Source organism: Accipiter gentilis, chromosome 6 (genome assembly GCF_929443795.1).
Source record: "Accipiter gentilis chromosome 6, bAccGen1.1, whole genome shotgun sequence".
NCBI lineage: Eukaryota > Metazoa > Chordata > Aves > Accipitriformes > Accipitridae > Astur > Astur gentilis.
This window is the reverse complement of record NC_064885.1, coordinates 39,197,228-39,215,686: the sequence shown is the minus strand read 5'-3', so window position 1 is coordinate 39,215,686 and position 18,459 is coordinate 39,197,228. Positions and strand designations below refer to the sequence as shown.

At 41.0% G+C, this 18,459-nt stretch overlaps 1 protein-coding gene across 3 annotated transcripts; it reads right to left on the bottom strand.

Moving 5' to 3' along the window:
* Nucleotides 1–2,275: 2,275 nt before the first annotated feature.
* Nucleotides 2,276–16,201, bottom strand: LRRC31 (leucine rich repeat containing 31). 3 transcript variants are annotated; one of them, XM_049804006.1, is made up of 10 exons: nucleotides 15,862–16,201; nucleotides 13,917–14,174; nucleotides 12,505–12,654; nucleotides 11,922–12,089; nucleotides 9,249–9,416; nucleotides 8,219–8,386; nucleotides 7,286–7,453; nucleotides 5,988–6,155; nucleotides 4,639–4,806; nucleotides 2,276–3,486 (listed from the first exon to the last, which is right to left on the bottom strand). In XM_049804006.1, exons 1-10 carry the CDS (start codon nucleotides 15,872–15,874, stop codon nucleotides 3,167–3,169), a joined length of 1,749 nt encoding a protein of 582 aa, XP_049659963.1. In that variant the 5' UTR covers nucleotides 15,875–16,201; the 3' UTR covers nucleotides 2,276–3,166. The 3 variants fall into 3 exon arrangements, with proteins under 3 accessions (XP_049659963.1, XP_049659961.1, XP_049659964.1); XM_049804004.1 differs by lacking the exon at nucleotides 15,862–16,201 and having other exon boundaries at nucleotides 13,917–14,196; XM_049804007.1 differs by lacking the exons at nucleotides 13,917–14,174; nucleotides 15,862–16,201 and adding an exon at nucleotides 13,659–13,743.
* Between the last annotated feature and the right edge of the window lie 2,258 nt (nucleotides 16,202–18,459).

Genomic DNA, 18,459 nt, shown 5'->3' with positions numbered 1-18,459 from the left:
TGAGTGTAAAACAGACGTCTGTGTACAACAGGCTTATCTGAAAGCAGGGAGTCTGCAGAATGCAATATTCTGCAATGATTCTGGGTCCTGGCATGTCATAACACCTTTGTTATTCAAAAGAACCATGACAAACACTCCTTACTATAATTCTAGCATGCCAAATTTATATACAACCACGTCCTTCCACAGCACTTTACAGAACGCTGTTTGTCCGAGATAGCTGATGTCCTTGTCTAGTTTTTATTCAGTATTGCTCAGTTACTCCTTAAACTCCTCCAGAGTTTTATCTGCAGCATACATAAAACACAGAGCTGGACTGGGACCGGCCACTGTGCAGATTCAAAGGGCACGAGTGGGTAGGAGCAAACCCCTTTATTTAGTTTAATTGGCTGGTCAGAGCTGCAGTCCTGCTCTCCCTCTCCTTGCCTGATGCCTCAGAGAAGGTGGTGGGATCCTGAAGGAGGTGGTGAAGGCAGGGTCACTGAGACCCAGCTCTTCCTAGAGCTCCACCTCCAGGTCATGTTCTCTGAATGCTGCGGCTACATCTGCACGCAGGGTATGGATCTTATTTCTGTTTGCCTCTTGAATCGATTGATACTGAAACCTCATTAATATGCTTGTTGGCGGGAGAGAGCTGGGAGTGCAGAAAAGTGGGATGGCTTGGTTTTGATTTTTCCATTTTAATAGGTGATTGATGCTGTTTTGATTGTTTGGAGGTGTCTTAGGAAATTTTTTCACCCTAAGTGAAGGCAAAGAGGAACAGAGAGAAGGATGATTCAGAGACTACCAAGGAGGAAATCATTGGAAGAAAGAGATCTCCAGGAAGACAGGACATTTAATAGAAGAGATTTAATAAAAGCTTTTTAGTGGCACAATAGGTATGACAGAATCATGAGAGGGCAAAGGACTCAGAAGGGGATCATGAACAGCAAGTGGAGAGGTTTCTAGCAATGAGTCCGTACTGTGCTCTGGAGCTGCGAATGAGGAGCCCAACTATGACAAAACAAGAAACCCCAACACTGAAGTCCAGTTCAGTCAGTAAGATTACAACAGACACCTGACATTAAACACTGGCCAGCTGCTGTACTGAATTAGGGAGAGAGGTTCAAGTGGGAAGGGAGTAATTCAGAGAGATTCTCACAGAACAGATAAAGAATCAGTTTCCCAGTTGAACCAAAGGCAGATCTGAGGAGGAAAGTCACAGGAAGGTGAGTGATTAAGAGAAGAGATTGGTGTGCTGCTGTTAAACAGAGATGATGGTACTTCCACATTAGAGTAACTCTCCTGGCTTAAGTCACTACTTGAAAGTCTCTCTTGTTAGCCTTGTATGAAACAGGGGCTCTTTGCTTCACTTCAGAGGTTGAGGATCTCTGTAGAAGATAACTGATCCCACACTGCAGCAATTCCCTGCTACCTCTGATCAAGACACTCCAGTTCACCTCACATTTCTCAGAGCTGAGGGAACCAAGTGCACTTTTCAAGTGGAACTGAAACTGGAACCAGGAAGTCCATGGAGACCCTCACATGCAGTCATGGATTAAATGATCAAGGGGTATCAGCACAGCACGGTCAGCTGCTGGTTATAACCCTGACCAGCCAGAAGTTGATGTTGGAAGGGTCACCCAGACTGAAACCTAAATATTGATCTACATCTGCACGGGAGAACTTGCTGAGAGGGGCCCTAGTAAGTTAGGAAATTGCCACCGAATGATCCTGTTGTACCTCTCCTCCAGGAGATTGCTGCAGCACGTAGATATACTCAGAGCTAATTGAGCAGTACTTTATCCCTCAAGCTGCCTCGGGATTTCTCTAAGACTCCTCACTCAGTGGGCAGATCTAATATCTTTACTTCCTAAAATACCTTACCAATGAATAATCCCACTGCAGTCTTTGAGCTCACGTGTGGGTTAACAAGCTCCATGACACGAGTGACTATGCCAGAATTTAGCTCTGTGTAAGCAAATACAATAAAATGCCAAATAAGGAATTATCAACTAAAAAAAGGAGGAGCCACTTACACATCCCAAGTTGGTGCTTCTTCTAACAAGTCTTGAGCACAAAGCAGGGTGCTGTGCTCTTACCTAGAAGCTGCCCTGTGGCTTTGAATAATAGACTTTGCTTATTTCCCTCATCTTTAAGGTAAGGATAAGAACACAGTCCATGTCACAAGGTGTTGTGAAGGTTAATGGATTAATGCAGGAAGCGTGAAGGCACTGCAGGGACTCCCACTGGCTTTCATATGCTTTAGATCAGACTCCTAGATCTGGAAGTTTGGTTTTGTGCTGCATGTCATAAAAGCATCTGTACAGAAAGAGCAGTCTGGGTAAGGCCGAAACAGCTCAGGATGAGAAGGAGCATCCCTGAAGTATCCTGAAGTCTTTGTATAGCCTTATCCAGAATGCCTATGGATTGCTCTGTGTCCAAAATCCTTGCTAAGGTAGCAGGACATACCCCTGATTTAACCTACCACAGCATTTCCCTTGCCCCCGAGACCTGTCAAGATATCAAGGAACTGTTTCTTACCTTGACTTTATGCTGATTCTGTACACAGGACTTATCTACACTGTGAGATGGCATCAACGGCCAGAGCAGAGGCAGAACAGCCCCTTCCCTATTCTGCTTACTGGACTAACATATAATCCTGAGTTGTTGGGATGCTTTGCAAATCTCACAATTATGTAGATTTAATGCATTCACAAAGAGGCAAAAGTCTGGGGAGAGATGAAACTAAAATTTAAAACATAGAGGTTTCAAGTATTTTCACATTGGAGGCATCTTCCTTATATACAGGAGGCCACATTCACACTGCCCACCCACCTGCATTAGTACACACCCCAGCCACTTTCCTCCATTGGCAAACCTACAGTGTGTCCATGTGAAATCATCATTGCTCTTTTGACAGTAGTCATTGGAGAATTCACAAAACAAAGATTAAGCATAGATAGTAGCGTAAGCATGGCCCAGAGAATCTGAAAGAATATGTTATTAAATGGAATGATCTATGCATGCAGAAGGTTAAATAACAGTTTTCTGTAATTGTGGAACTATTTCAAGAGCTCTCATGAGACAAGATTACTAAAAACTGGGCAGTCTTCTAAGTCAGAGACATGTAATACTTGGTTCATCTGCTGTTTGTGAAGGGCCTTCCAGAAACCTTCAACCTCCATCAACAGTCAAAACGAATGTTTCTTTTGTTGTCTTGATTAAAGCTCTCCAGTCGTTTTCGCTGTGATTCTGAAAGGACCCATCTTTGCATCCCCAGCTCTGTCAAGGCAGGCAGCTTTGTCAGGGCTGCTAACAACTTGCTGAACCACGGCCCACAGTCACGGCAGGACAATGGGCGAAGACTGACATCCAGCTCTGAGAGTTCTTTGAATACTGCTAAGCCTTGACAGAAAACGACCCACCCTTCATCAGAGATGCTGTTGTTATAACTCAAATCCAGCTTCCGTAATCTGGCTAGATGGCCATCCTCCGTCAGTAACGCTGCAAGAAACAACAGACACAAACACAACTAATACATCCCGGCAATTGCTTTAAAAGCTTATAAGTAAGAAGAGTACCATATTATTTAAGGGTTTTCAGCAGTCAAACAGCAAGATTCAACTCCTCAGCAACATAAAATCACTTGCTGTTGATCTCAGAAAGATTGTTTTATCACAGCTGAAGGAGTGTACAACAATTTAAACACAGGCAATTCAAAAGGAACAGGAGTAATGGGTTAAAACTGTATGGCAACCTGAAAACCTTTGAGTCAGTTGGAAGGAGGTTATAAGTGCCAATTAAAATAGGCAGAGAGGCTTTACACAGAGTTTTAGAAAGAGGAAAGCAAAACTGGATGAGGTTGCATGATTACAACAGCCACCTCTCACTGTGGGAGGGTAATGGGCCTAATATACACTAAAGGGAACTGGGATCCTTAATGTATGATTGGCAAAGGAGACACCCATCAAGTGTGATGTTTGTAAAGTCAAAAATACTCAGGCTTCATCTCACCAGCCTTCAGATTACAGGGCCTTAATAGCTGTCACACAGCTATTGCCAAGGCCCACAGAATCACAAGGATGATTACAAAATAAACAGGATTGTAAAAGGATCCTAGAATTTATTCCCTCATCAGGTTCCCATCTTCCAGTATTCCTCAGCAGCTGCTAAGAGGTGGGTGGAAATATTTCTGGTTTAGTTCTCCCACAATAGTTTGACTCCAGAAACACACCTAATGGACTGAGAGCTGGTAGTGCCTGTATTACTGGCTGTCAGCACATACATTTTCTATAAATTACTGAACCCAAAACCAGCAACTGAGCAAAATAAAATTTCTTACAGGCAGCTTTAAATATCTGATATAAAAAATAGATGCAAACCCTACGTTTTCTAAGGGCTGCCTTTTTGTATTAATAGATAAAACTGCTAAAAGATTCTTTGCATTTTAGCCTTTTCAGTTTTTGCACTGTGCATGTACAGGACACACAGTCTTCAGCAAAATTAAAACCCTTTCTGGAAAAAATACTGCTGTATTTTCCATCTTTTAATTTGATTTATGCAACAACGTGCTCAACCCATTGAACAAGTCCCTTCTGAATTGTGGTCTAAATGCCCTGGCTCTTTGACTGCTAGTAAATACCATGTTATACGTACTTAGAAGTGCCAAATCTTCAGCCACCAAGTTACAGCTGCTCAGTCTTAACACTTGAATCTCCGTTGCAAGCTTTAGTGCTCCCAAAAGCAGCTTTAGGTTCCCACCAACGCACTTATTCCAAGAAAGGTCTAATATCTCCAGTTCAGGAAGGTGAAGGGCAGCCTCAGCTGAAAAGATTAAGACCAGCAACTTCTGCTTACTAAGAGAAAACAACATGGCCTCAATAGACACCTCACCGGCAATTCACCTGTAAATAGGCTCTTAACAGGCTGCCTGCTTGTGCTTAGAATGACTTACTTTATCCTAATAAATCAGACAAAAAATATCTCCTGTTCTCTTTAAAGAATACAAGAAGGGCCTGCCTACAGAATCTTTAAGGATACTGCGGAGGGGTTTCTCGTCTTTCTGTTCATGTTATTGGCTTAACCTTGTCCCACTGAAGTCGATTTAATTTAACAGCTTGTTTTTAAGCCATTTAATATCAATTCAAACACAGCAATTTTTTGCTGTGAACTCACCACGCAAGGTAAAATGCTCTGTACCTTTTGACAACACTGATTTCCATGATGTCACTCTTACATAATTGCAATGATATAAATATAGTACTCTTTCTGCAGGGACCTCGGACCAGTTTAGCTTGCTACTGCTTCTGCTGAAGGCGGTCAAGTTTTAATGCCACTAGTAAACAGTACAAAATATATTATAAATGCACAATACACAGTAACTAACAGATCCCTCTGTACTTAGACTTCATGTGCCATATGGAACACCTATCAAAGGGACGGTGTAGACACTAATCCACTGAGATTTGCAATAAGTAGGCAAAAGAGGCTGAATTTACATATGCTCTGTTAGACTGGACTTTTCTTCATGGCTGTGCAATATCTTTTCCACTACTGCAGTCATTGCCTTAGTTCCTCCATTGCCCCATGCTTAACTCTATCCCAGAAAGTTTCTACTGAACTTTCACCTGCAGTGAGGTGAAAAACCTTCAGTCAAAACTTTACCCCACTAAACTGCAAATGCAGTGTCACAACCAAATGATAATTACAGCATAATATGAAATCATGTTTTCCTTTCTCTTCCAAAATTAGGCAGTATATGAAAGCTTACTATCAGACAAAGGACTAAAAGGACTTCATCCAGTCAGGTGTAATGGGGCAAGACATACAACGGTCTTCCCTTGCAATCAGGTCCCATGAAGCACTGGTTTCATCGCAGGCTTTTTCACTCGGGACCTGTGGTATAATATAACCATGATCTTTGGAGTTCAGCCAAAGGAGAATGAAGTGCTTTGTCCCACAAGGATACACAGAGAATAGACATACTTTAAAAAAAACATTCCTACCTAGTGATGAAAACGACTCTTCACCTAAACCACAATTGCTGATGGCCACAGATTTCAGCTTTGGTAAAAACCTGAGCCTGCCCAGAAGAGGATCAGATGAGACTCCTACACTCTTATTCGAGGATAAATTCAGCTCTTGAAGACTGGAGAGCAAAGGTATCACCTGGGCTATGAAAACATGAAATATTTATTAGACAGTCACCGATCCAGAACAAATATGTAGTTGTATATTTGCTTGACATCATTTCTTTTCTTTATAAATCAATCCAAAAGTCAAGGCCAGGTTTTGACACTCAAATTTATGGTGAGTAATGTTTTAGTCCATAAATAGCCTTGCCATTTTCAGTAGTAATGTTTAAGAAATTAGGTATTACATACTGTGTGGAAGGTTGTCAGAAGACGGCATCCTGTTGCAATTTTCCAGGTGAAGTAGGGAATTTAACATTAAATGAGATGGGGGTTACTTCCAAATGTCTTCACTGCTAACTGAAACTCCTTTATATTCATGTTACTATTCTCTATTAGTCAATAAATTAAAAATAAATCAGGATTGCTATTACTAATAGTTACTATTTCCCAATGCTTCAGCAGCAGCTTTTCAAATAACCTTCTTTATCATGGAAAATAAGATGTGGACAATATAGGCTTTGAGTCATGGGATTTGTTGTTGTTGTTGTTGTTCTAAAGAGTAAAAACCAGTGTCAAAAAGTTGTTATAATGCACACAGAAAAATAAACTTACTGATTGAATGGGAAATGTCTTTCTCTTCCTAATAGTATTTATGAGTTGGATCAATTCAGCATGGAGACTGTAGTCTTCAGCTTTTTCCATAAAGCATACAGCAGCAGCAATGCAAGATCTCCTAACATCACTCTCTACTCGACATACAGTTCACTAAGCAAGTTTTAGGCAGTTACATTTATATGCACATACACACCTTGGATCCATGACAATTTATAGCAGTGGGGAACTGTCGCGGGATATTTCCAAAATTACTGATTATCAAAAAAGCAGTGCTTGATGGCAGTTCCTACATTCCCATCACGGGTCTGAACCATGGCAGATTCAGGTCCTCAGTTCTACGTGGGATCAAACACTATGAGATTACCTTTGATTCAGCAAAAATAACATTCCATATTGATCAAGAAAGCTATCCTCCACAATGCACTTCCAGAACTGCCTAACAAAAAGCATACTAAGATCTGCTAGACTAGGTTAAGCATAATCTCTTACGCCTTTGAGATATTTTCAGAAGTCAAAACCTAGATTCTTAATGGATTTCATCAACACGTCCTTACACAAAACGGTCACGTCCTCTTCTGTTACACAGCACTGGTGGAGATCAAGGACTTCAAGGTTTTTCAAGCTGGCCAAATGAGCTGTTGAGTCTTTAAAGCCACCACCAATCTCTTTGTTACATGATATGTCTAATTTTCTTAGCTCTGCAAGGTGCTGTAAAGCAGTGTCTGAAATGGAAAAGGGAGCATGCTGGTCACCGGCTGCTACAATAACGCAGGTCATAGCTTTAGCATTTATTTACTTTAACATCAAAGTTTGCACAAGGTATTGCAGGCAAAGCTCTTACACTAAGCTTCAGCGTACAATCACAGTGGATATACAGTAATATCGCAAAACTTCCCCACCCATGCAACTCCATTCTTCTCTGAAAGAGCAGGTGAAGGTGAGGCCAGGTCATCCCCCAGATCCATTCACTCCTCAGCCTTTTGCTGAAACTACTAGATGTGCTAGTTAGTGCCAGTTGTTTTATTTTATGGATAAAACCTCCACTAGGGAGAGACACAGATAATAAGCCCATTTCATATGGCTTCACTGGACACTCATTAAGTGATAATGGTGAATTTGGATTTCCTTCTGAGAGTAGGATTAGCTTGTTAGAAGTTAGCTAGCCTGTCTGTGCCCTTGTCTATGTTCTGTCTGGGGAGAGAAGAAGCATGTCCAGAGAGCCACTAATCTACCCTAAGATGTGTCTCAGATAAATGGTGTGGAGGGTGACTCTCCCTAGTGAGTTTCACATGCTTGAGCTCAGGGAAGATAAATGCTACTCCTGCTGAAAGTCTCTGTAGTCTTTTATCAATCCTCAAACAGCAAATAATGATTGGCCATTAATACTGCCAAACCATTAGCAAAATCCCACCTCATTGCCCTTCTTAAATGGTTTTCAGATGTACAATTTATTCAGAATGAAAGTGTTTCTGAACATAAAGTCTAACCTAAGCCCTGGAGGCTGTCTTGCTTTAATCCACACATGTGCAAGTTTAACTCTTTCAAGCCTGGCACATTTTTCAGATCCTGAGCAATAACCTTCATGCTGCAGCCAATGTGTTTGTTGATAGAGAGATCTAATACTTCGAGGTTTGGGATCACATTTAGAATTTCAGCTGGGAAAAAAAGAAAAGAAAACCAGAATTGGTAATTGTCTGGTATACATACAGATGAACCCTATTAAAATACAGCACCATGACAAACAGGAAGAGGTAGGCTGGGTTTGCCTATATGTGTGGTTTAGACTTGCTAAGTTCCTGTTCTACTTTAAAAATACATCAAAACAAAGATTGGATAGGCATCAAGAAAATCAGTCAAAAATCAGTATGAAAATAAAGGTGAAAAAATACAAGGACAGTTGGAAAAACACAGGGGAATAAAAAGCAGGAATACAAAGAGTAAGAAAAATTTCTAATGAAAAGATGTAGGACTGTATGTTGCATGTGGGCCATCTTCTGCAGTGGAGATGAGAGCACAGGGGCTTCTCTTTAGAGAGAAAATATCTTTTAAAACACAGAGTCAGATCAAAAGACCACACAGGATTAAGCTATGGTGAGAAGAAAGAGGGGAGGGGTGATCAGTGGTTGCCAACCCAGCCTAAATTCCCATCCCTCAGGCCTTCTTTCCCATCCCCATAACTAACTACAAATTTGGCTGCTTACTTTTAAGCAATCAGTGTTGGAAATTCTGGCACACATGACTTGATCAGGGTCTCAAAGGATCCAGCAACCCTGGACCACTGAGGCAGCCAGACTATGGTTTAGATCTAGCTATTCTTCTTCTCAACCCTACCTCACGTGATTAGAGAGAACAACTTTCTTCTGTGGAAGAATGTGCATTAAATCCCAACACTGCGTGGTAAATACTGTTACAATGCAGAGCCTGAAATAAAATAACTTTCCACTAACATTGAGCTCAATACAGACATCATCTAAGTCAAACAAGACAGTCTCCATTCAGCTAGATGGACACACATACCAAGAGATTCTCCATCCTTTGCTGTCAGGTTACAGTCTGTAATTTTCAGAAGTTTTAACTTGCACCCTTTCTGGATTTTTTTTGTCAGGAGTGATAGTTTTCCACCTATGTTACTGTTCCATGATAAATCCAGTTCTTCCAGTTGAGAAACAATTTCAAATGCCTCTCCTGTAACAGAAGTCTAAGATGATTCATTCTAGGTATCAATTTCAGTGCAAGACACAAATAGACGTTTGGAATATATTAAAGAAGAAGGTTAGCCACTTAGTTCTCAAATTATTATATCTTGAACGGCTTGCCAGGAAAGTTGGTGGATGCCATGAATTGTTGCTACTGCAGCAATGTTGTATAAATTCTCAGCTTGTCTAAAGAGCAATACAGATCACAAGTCATTGTCACAGTACACACAGACCTGAAATTTATTCAGGTTCCCAAATCCTCATCAGACTGTTTGGCTGTCATTGTAGACCTGTGCCAGGACCCAGAAAGCCTAGACTATAGGGAAATCAATACAAGTGTCAAGTCTGAATTTACTGTCCTGTACAGTTCTGCTCTATTTTAGTTGTCAAACTTCCAACGTCCTCTGTACTGTGTCCACAGGTCATTTTGGAGGGGATGAAAAACGTCCTCTCACAACTATTTCTGAAGCGTAAAAGTTTCATTTCTGACAGGAATTTCTCACTCACTTCATAAGGAATCACAATGACCGTTGTTTTGACCCAAACTAACTTTCCCATTATTTTAAGGCAGACAGCACTGGTTTTGATTACATTCAGAAAAACTAGCCTTTTCCAGGCTTGACGCACCTGCCAATGTGAACTGTGTTAGTGCTTCTTTGTAATACTAGCATCCCACTGCAAAATCTAGCTTCCTAACTTTCTTTGTAGAGGGAGGCAGATGTATATTTGCATAAACTCATTCCCAAGAAAGATCAATTAATCAGACCGTATTCAAATGCAATTTCAAAGTGTCTTACACAAATTTTTGATCTAAAGTCTTGTCATCAACCTAATAATTGAGAATTGTATTTTAATAATAAAAACACTTCATGTCTGTGTGTTTTCATAATTAATTCTTCACAAAAGATTTATAATAGAAAAATAATTATTTCTGTTGTTGTAAGTGAATATCCAGGTTTGAGAGAAAAGGACAGGTCTTAATTTTTATTTTTGCATTTATTTTAAATTAGTGCCTGAGTCTTGACTACTGAGCAATGCTCTACAGTTGAGAAGTGGGTTTGCCTCTGCAGCATAGCCTGTTTCTGTTTGACATGGGGACTAGCATTCCAGACACATTTTCCACCCAGAAGATAAATAAAGGACTATAACTCCAGGAATGGTTTCCTACCACCTCTCACAGTCACAGCTCTGAGCAACCACATAGGAAAGGTTGATATTATGGTTATATTTGAGGCACTGATTTCTAAGCAGAATGCACTGAGTCCACAAGTGGCCACATTTCCACAGATAGATGTAGACATAGTCAAACAGGCAATATCGGCCTAAATACACAAGCTGTTTTCAAAATCGCAGGCAAAATCAATGCAAACTGACTGCTGCTATTGCACATGTCAAGGGCATCACATTTTGACTAGAAATTCAAGTCCTATGATCAGTTTTGTGTCTGTCTCAGCAGAGGCCAATCCAGAAGAGGTAAGGAAACAGCACAGAAGAACCAGGCAGAATAAATCAATTGGAAATATAACTAATAAAATTCAAGAGAAAAAAAAGTACGAGAAAAGGGTTTGAAAAAGAATGAAATAAAGTTGATAAAATATTATAGAAAATGAAACACAGATTTTATCCTCATCAGAAACAGATCAATTACTTTCACCAGCTTTTGTAGAGATGCGTTTTTCCTCCCTAACGATAGTATGACCCACTTTTGAGCTACTACCATATATGTAATTTTATTTCTGAACATTTCCTGGAAAAAGCCTGGATATGAATGACATAAACCCCAGCTTTATAACTCAGACCAGTTTTTAGAACTTGCAAAATAAGCAGTAATTTTTATAATTCCTAGTTGATTGAGTTTGCCCTTCTTTAAGATACATATCACAGACTGACCCCAGAGTAAGCTCCAGGCCCAGAGGTAAGTGACTCAGCACCAGAACCTGAGTGCATAACATCACTTTTAAATCTCATGCTTTGCAGAAAGCAGGGTTGCAGGCACTCCAAGCAAAGAAGCAAACAGAGGAATAAGCTTCTCTCAGACTTGCAAAACCAAGTCATAAAGCTCCAAAGCAGCACTTCCAGTTTTAAGTCTCTTCCAAAAGAACATCACTTTTTTTGTGATGAGCACTCATCTGTCCTGCAGCATTAAGACCTAAGCTGACCCTATGACAACTGACTCTGTTTCAGTTCTTCTGTCTACCGTTAGATATCAAAGCTAGCTAAAAAATTACTTATCGAAATTGAAAACATGGTTTCCTGCAAATAGGACTGAATTCTGTTCCCTTCTGAATGTGAAAGCTTCATACCCTGAGGAACGAACTTGGCAGAGCTTCTCAAAGGTATAAGGTCATTCATCAGCCAAAGCTCTTTCTACTGTTTCATAGCAGGAGTTTACACTGCCCAGCATGGAAGCAGCAGGAGTAGGATGTAGGAAGAGATGAGATGGATTACATTAGACCCAAGCTGTCTGGAAGTAAATGTAAATGAAATCCTGTACCTAAGGAGGTGACATCCTCAGCTGTCAGCCTGCAGTTGTTAAGTCGAAGGACTCTTAGCAGGTTCACATGATGAAGATGAACAGTGAGAGCTTTCAAAGTCCCACCAACACAGCCATTCCAGGACAGGCTGATCTCTTCCAGCTCCGGGAGAAACGGCAATAAAGAAGCTGTAAAAAAAAAACAAAACAAACAAAAAAAAAACAAACGCATATTCTGTTTGAATGTTATTTGCACACATTGGGTGTCAATACATCTTAATACAGAGATGCCTTCTACAACCAATACAGCATTATAAAGCCATGACAATTTGTACCTCAGTTTTCTTATCTGTAATTTGAGTGTAAGGACATTCACCTGCTTCACAGACCTGTATGATTTTTATATTCATATATATATATTACATAAATTACATAATTTATTAACTATCATTTCTCAGGGACCTGGGACCACCAGATGGAATGTTAAATAAAGCCAGGCCCCTATAAAAAAAGGGAAAGGAAAAGAGGAGAGTGAATAACTGAATAGGCAAATAAGTATTAAATAAATGTATGAAGTGACTAGTTGAATAAAATGTGTATTTACCCAGCTCTGTTACATCTGCTGCACTTAATGCACAATTATTTAGATCCAAATTCTTGCTGTTGGGTTTCTTTCCCAGTTTCTGCATGAACTGGTTAAATCTCTGCTCACCAGATGGTGACTCCGCTTCAGAAATGAGATGTGAAAGTCCATCTGAGTAACAAAGAAATACGGCCCTGGTTACTGCTGCTACTAACACAGTGTGTAAACCCTGTCTGTGGCTGTCAGGTGAAGACTTAGGAAATGAACTAAATCTGTCAGTAAACCAGACTCTATTTTTGATCAAGTGGACCAATAACCTGAGTGATAAGATCACTATAGATCTGATGCAGAGTGAGAGAAGAATCTCCTGTTGCACATCTCCACGATACCTTATGCCAGTGACTTGGGAAGTTTGCACCACCAGTTCAAGGGCATTAAATTCATGCAAAATTCTGAACTGCAGCAGTTATTCTGGATGCACAAGTCGTATAACCACCTCTGTGTGCCGGCGCTGTAGCCGCACTGCTGCAATACAGCCTGTACTTGATCAGTTAGCACTGAGTGGCCCCGGAACTGCTTGATGAACCTGCTACTTCCTTCATGATAGCCTGAGTTCATTTCCATACATTGTCTGTATAAGGCAGATTCTGCTTTTCTTGACTGTGCAAAGCAACCCCCACTTATGTTCTTCTTCCATTAAGTTTGTACAGCAAGGAAAATTGCATTTACATTCATTGCTAAACCCTTTAACAAATCAGTAATTTCATCTAACAGGTGGAAAAAAGCAGCCAAAATTTACACAAAATAGCAATGCCACTCTCAGCAGCTGTCCTCTTACTGTTTCCCCAAACTTACCCAAAACTCTTAGGACAAAAGGATGGGGGTCTAAGCCTCACCTCCCAGCTTCTTTTTCGATATAGCCTCATTTTCTATGGTGCGGATGTAAAGGGTATTCTTGTGTGCGCAGAATAACATACATGGTGAATTTCCATTCCCTTCCCCTCCCCCTCGCCAGTGTTAAGTGGTAGGAAACATCTGCTCTTGTTGTCTTCAGATTGCTTTAGCAGCAGGGCAGACAGAGACCAATCTTAAATACAACAAGCAAAGCTACTGCTCAAAGCTTGGCTTTGAAACCAAATAAGCTCTGCAACTAATGAGCTGACTCTAGCACTGACCTCTCACATTGGAGATCAAGAGAGAGGTCGCCCAAAAGCTTTATCCCTCCTCAGTAATATGGACCTCACTCCTTGCTTGGCACCTATCAAATTAGAGAGCACATCCTTGATAATGTTCCAATCAGAAGCAAATCCTGGCTAAAGGATAAAGTGTAGGCAGCAAAATACAGGACTTTGGCTAGCAAGAAAAGCAACTGATTTTCTATGAAATTAAAATATATACAATGCACATGTACTTCACTATTGTAGCAGTATTACCTTCTACAGAGAGATCTTGCTTCTCACTCTCGTCATCAGCTCCAGAGTTGTTTATTTCTGTTTCTTCAATTTCCCTTCTGTCCTTGCCTTCAGATTTCCCAAAGTCAAAGCCCCTGAAGAATTTTTTGATGGCTGAAGGCTGCTCTTTTCTTTTTCCAGGAGAGGATCTCTTCCCTTGGAATTGTTTTATTACAAAGCCAAATGGGGAACTCTTTGGGATGTCCTCTTCTTGCTTATCCTGGCAGCTCTGAATGTCATCTTTCAGGGAATCAGCAAACATAGAATTAGTTTTACTAACGTTTACTTTTGCTTACCTTCTTTCATAATGGCAGATGCACTGAGAATTTCCTACCATTCCCTCTGTGCTAATATCAGAAAAGCACTGTTTAGTAGACCACACTCTGAACTCATTTCTCCTCCTTCAAAAGGAACTAGTAATGCTCAGTACTAGCACAGCAGACTCAGTGGTCCCAGTTCTCAATGGTACAAGTATCACTCTCTGCTGCCTTGTTAATGCAGACTGCCCTTAAGGCCACCCCACCTGGCCACCAAGCGCTGAAGGGCTAAACTGCTGCTTCCCCTACCATTTAATCCCCAGGTTCAGTTCATAGTCTTGTGGCCACATTACAGAACCAAGGCTGAGATGTCCCCGCTCTGAGGGGATGCCAGGTTAAGTCTGACACCAAAGTGATTCTTCATGCCAAAGGCCAGTCCAGCAGTCAGGAAGGCGAGAGGCGGAAGTGTGCAACAAGGAGTGCAAGGACATCTTTGCCTGAACAATGTCACACACTACCAAGCTCAGGGTGGAACATGGAAATGAAACCCCACTAACCTTAGAGCAAAGCTGAAGTGATAGTGCAGAAAACAACGAGATATTGTAGCTACGAACACTGGGAGTGTGCCACTGCTGGAAGAAAACAAGCCCCCCCCAGATAGCTTGTTTGGAACAGTTCAGTAGTATAGCAACCTCAGTTTCAGTAACTAATTCACAGGTAAATGAAAGTTTGACTTTATAATTTATACACACTCTTTCCTTATTTCTGTTTTTACTACACAAGCTATAGCATCATGTGGTGATTCCGAAACTGCTTTGTTTTTCTCTAAATATTAATTTAATGCTCTTTCTTTAGTTTTAACTCTAGCCTTCAACTGCACACACATGCTTTTAATGGAGCAGTCATAAAAACTAAGCAGGCATTCATTGACTTTTGCTTTGCAATGACTATGTGGAAAAGATATGTCTCAAGTCCTACTGTGTGCTGTTGACTGCACACAGTCAGGAGTGTGCACAGGGGAATGACCTGTGCTCGGACCTCGATCCTGTAATATACCAGAGCTCATGAATAGATTTCTGTGCTCACACAGATTCCCCCTTCCCCAGTACAGACCCGCATGCAGAATTCATTCCACAATTTGTTGTTATCCATAGAGTACATGAACTCAATAATTTTAATAATTGTCAGTTATACAGAATATCACTGGCATCAACTTTCTGAAAGAGAGAAACAAGAAGTAGTATCAGGAACCCTATGACTTGCATAGATAGTTTTCATGTTATAGCAAGATTTGGGTTAGGGGGAAAATGTCAAAATAAAGCAAATGTAGTTTTTATATACATATACTTTGTGTGTGTGTGTATATATATAAATGTGGGTATATATACTGATGTATATAAACGTATGCATATTTTCTTACTGTGTTGGAAGTTATCTGTCATGATAACAGTGTTCAAGGGCAGAGCACTTACAATTACAAAAAGCTGATGCATTGTGTAAAGTCTTGCTCTTAATAGGCTGTCACAGCTGTATTTCTTCTAAGTACAAAAACTATACAAAACAATGTACATAGCTGTACATGCACATTTACTGAGCTGTAAAGCAATGCTGGTTACTCTGGCTGTGTTTTCACGCTGTAGAGTGGTATTATTTTAAACAAAGAAACATACCTGTCTTTTCCATTGGCACACCTGAGGATCTCTTTCACGTTCTACAGTACTTTCAGGGCTTGCAAGGAGAAGTGAGCCGTGATATGCAAACAAAACCTCACTTCTTTCCCTAATAGGACCTTCCATGTAGTTTTCTTTCAAGAGTTTCTGTCTTCATCAGTTTGATAGCAGCAGCTCTGCACAAGTGGTTTGTGGGCTCTTTCCCGATGCCTCTATTCCTCTGTACTGTCTCCCAGTGTCAGCCTGCTCTCCCTGGCCTCTCTTTTCGGGGAGGGGGTTGAGAAGTCCATTTAAATACTCTGATCATGTCCCAACTCTGATCACTCACAAGGCAGAAATCAGGAAGTGACCGCACAGACTTCGATACTGCAGGCTAACCACTGCACGTCCCTGAAACAGCTGTTGTTAGAAGAGGCTGAGTCACCTCATAGATCAGGTTACAAGACTACCTGAAGAAAAGCTCTTTGTTTTCCCACCCCTTTTGTCCATACTGGTCAGAAATACTGCTGGAGGCTGAGCAAAACCGTGCTGTCAGCAAGATGTTGCATAGTTCAGTAAGAAAAAGGAACACAGCGGACTAGTGCACTTCTGTTCACTTTAGGGCAACAGATGTAAGATGTCATACTGCTTGTAGGCAACAGTGTGATACAACATTACGATGCAATACATACATCAAACTTCACTATACCTTTTTTGTCTGTCTGTCTGTCCTGGAATCTGATTTCCATGATGGCAAATGTTACAATTTCTAGCTTAAACATACTCATGGCCATTTATGCTGAATCTCTTCAGCTTTGATGATTCTTTTTAATCTATGAGGTCTTCATTTTTGTAGGCTAAACCAACAAACTCTTCTTGTCTCCCCTCAAGTGGAGACTCCGTTTCCCTTATCGCTTCCTGCTCACCTTTGTCTGCACCTGTTGCAATATAATTTATACTTCCTTAGGTACAAGGGACCATCCAGCGGTATGTATACACTAAAGACATATGCAAACTGGAGTGCTTTTGGTGGGGAATGATAAAGCTGGTCAACAAAACTAATGATTTCTTTGAAAGCAGTTGAGCAGACACCAGCTGTGAGGACAGGCTTGACTCAGTGTGTCAACATACAAATGATTCAGACAGGGTGGAATAAGGCACGAGCTGCTGCTATGAGCCAACAGGATAAGATTAAGAGAAAAAAAAACTTAAAGTGAACATCAGAAAAATCTTCCTGCCCATGAGAAGTACCACGCTGGGAAACATTTACAGTAGGAGAAAATGCACAAAAACACTGTGATGAACCATCTTTCCCCGCAGGAATGGAGGGCACATTTCTATTCCCAAAAAGAAAGGATCTCCAAGTTGGTTTTAGGGTTTTCTGACACCAGCAGTGGCTGTCATGTCCCAATTTCTGCAACTAGCATCTCACTACAGACCTGTATCCACTGGGAAAGATCACCTCCCTGTGTGCTAATTCACTTCATGTGTTCAGGCATCTCAGCTACGCAGTCTATCGAAAATCCCAAGCTTTTCTGTTGGTAAGGATCTCATTGAATTTGACAGCTCTTTTCCACTTGTTGTGCTTAACAACAGAGTGGCCAGGGATGAAACGGAGGCAAAGCAACCCATGTTCGTGACATGGGCTCTGCTGGCCCTAAACACTCAATGCCCACTGCAGTTCAATGAGAACGTGGAAGGGGAATATTTGATAATCTCCACTCCCTGGAACTGGGAATATCCTTAAGTATGAAGCACCAATTACAATGGTTAGGCTGGACTAACTTGAATGTTCTGACATCAGTATGTTAGGTGATATTTTGCCCATTCAGAAACTCTTTCACCACTTTAGGTTGTTGAATGATAGTGGAAATATCTCATGGCAGCATGACAGCATCCCTGTAATTTGGTGAGAAGGCAAATGTAGTTTTGCAGTGACCTAGTTTCCTCTTCCTAGAAAGCAAATCTTTAACTTTTTTTACAGCAGCTATGAAAGAAGAGGGGACAGCAGGGTTATCCCAAAACAAAGCAGGATGACTAGAGCGAGGTGGGCTGAAGACATGAGCATCGGCCCAGGCTGTGCTGTGAAGACGAAATATGTCATGACGGCCAGGCCCAGCCATGCTGCCGTTAGCTGCTAGACTGGGCCTTGCTGTGTCGGTTGCTGTCTCCTCCATGGCATACTTCTGAACACGTGTCCTGCTCCTGCCTTGCGGACTTGTGCGTCTGCTTCTTGCAGTACGTCATGGACAGCACAGGCCAGGCTTAGCTTTTGGAGTTTAAAAATAATAAATGCCTTCCCCTTTCTATCCAGTTAAATGGTTTGTGACCATCTGCTGAGTGCTCAGTGTCATACTTGTTTATATCTACTCTTCTGTGTAGACCTGGGGCAAGGTTAGGAACAGAACCAATTTTGGAACAAAATAGTTAAAGTGGCATCCCACACAGCATCCACTGGTGAGAGATTAATGTGGATTTTTGTACTTTGCCTCATTGTGACTCCTTAATCCTGCATATATTCCAAAGAAATAATGCCATTAGAGGATTAGTGCCACAAGTTCATTTGAAAAAAAGGATTTGCAAACACTGAAATCCTATATTCTATGTACTTAATCACTG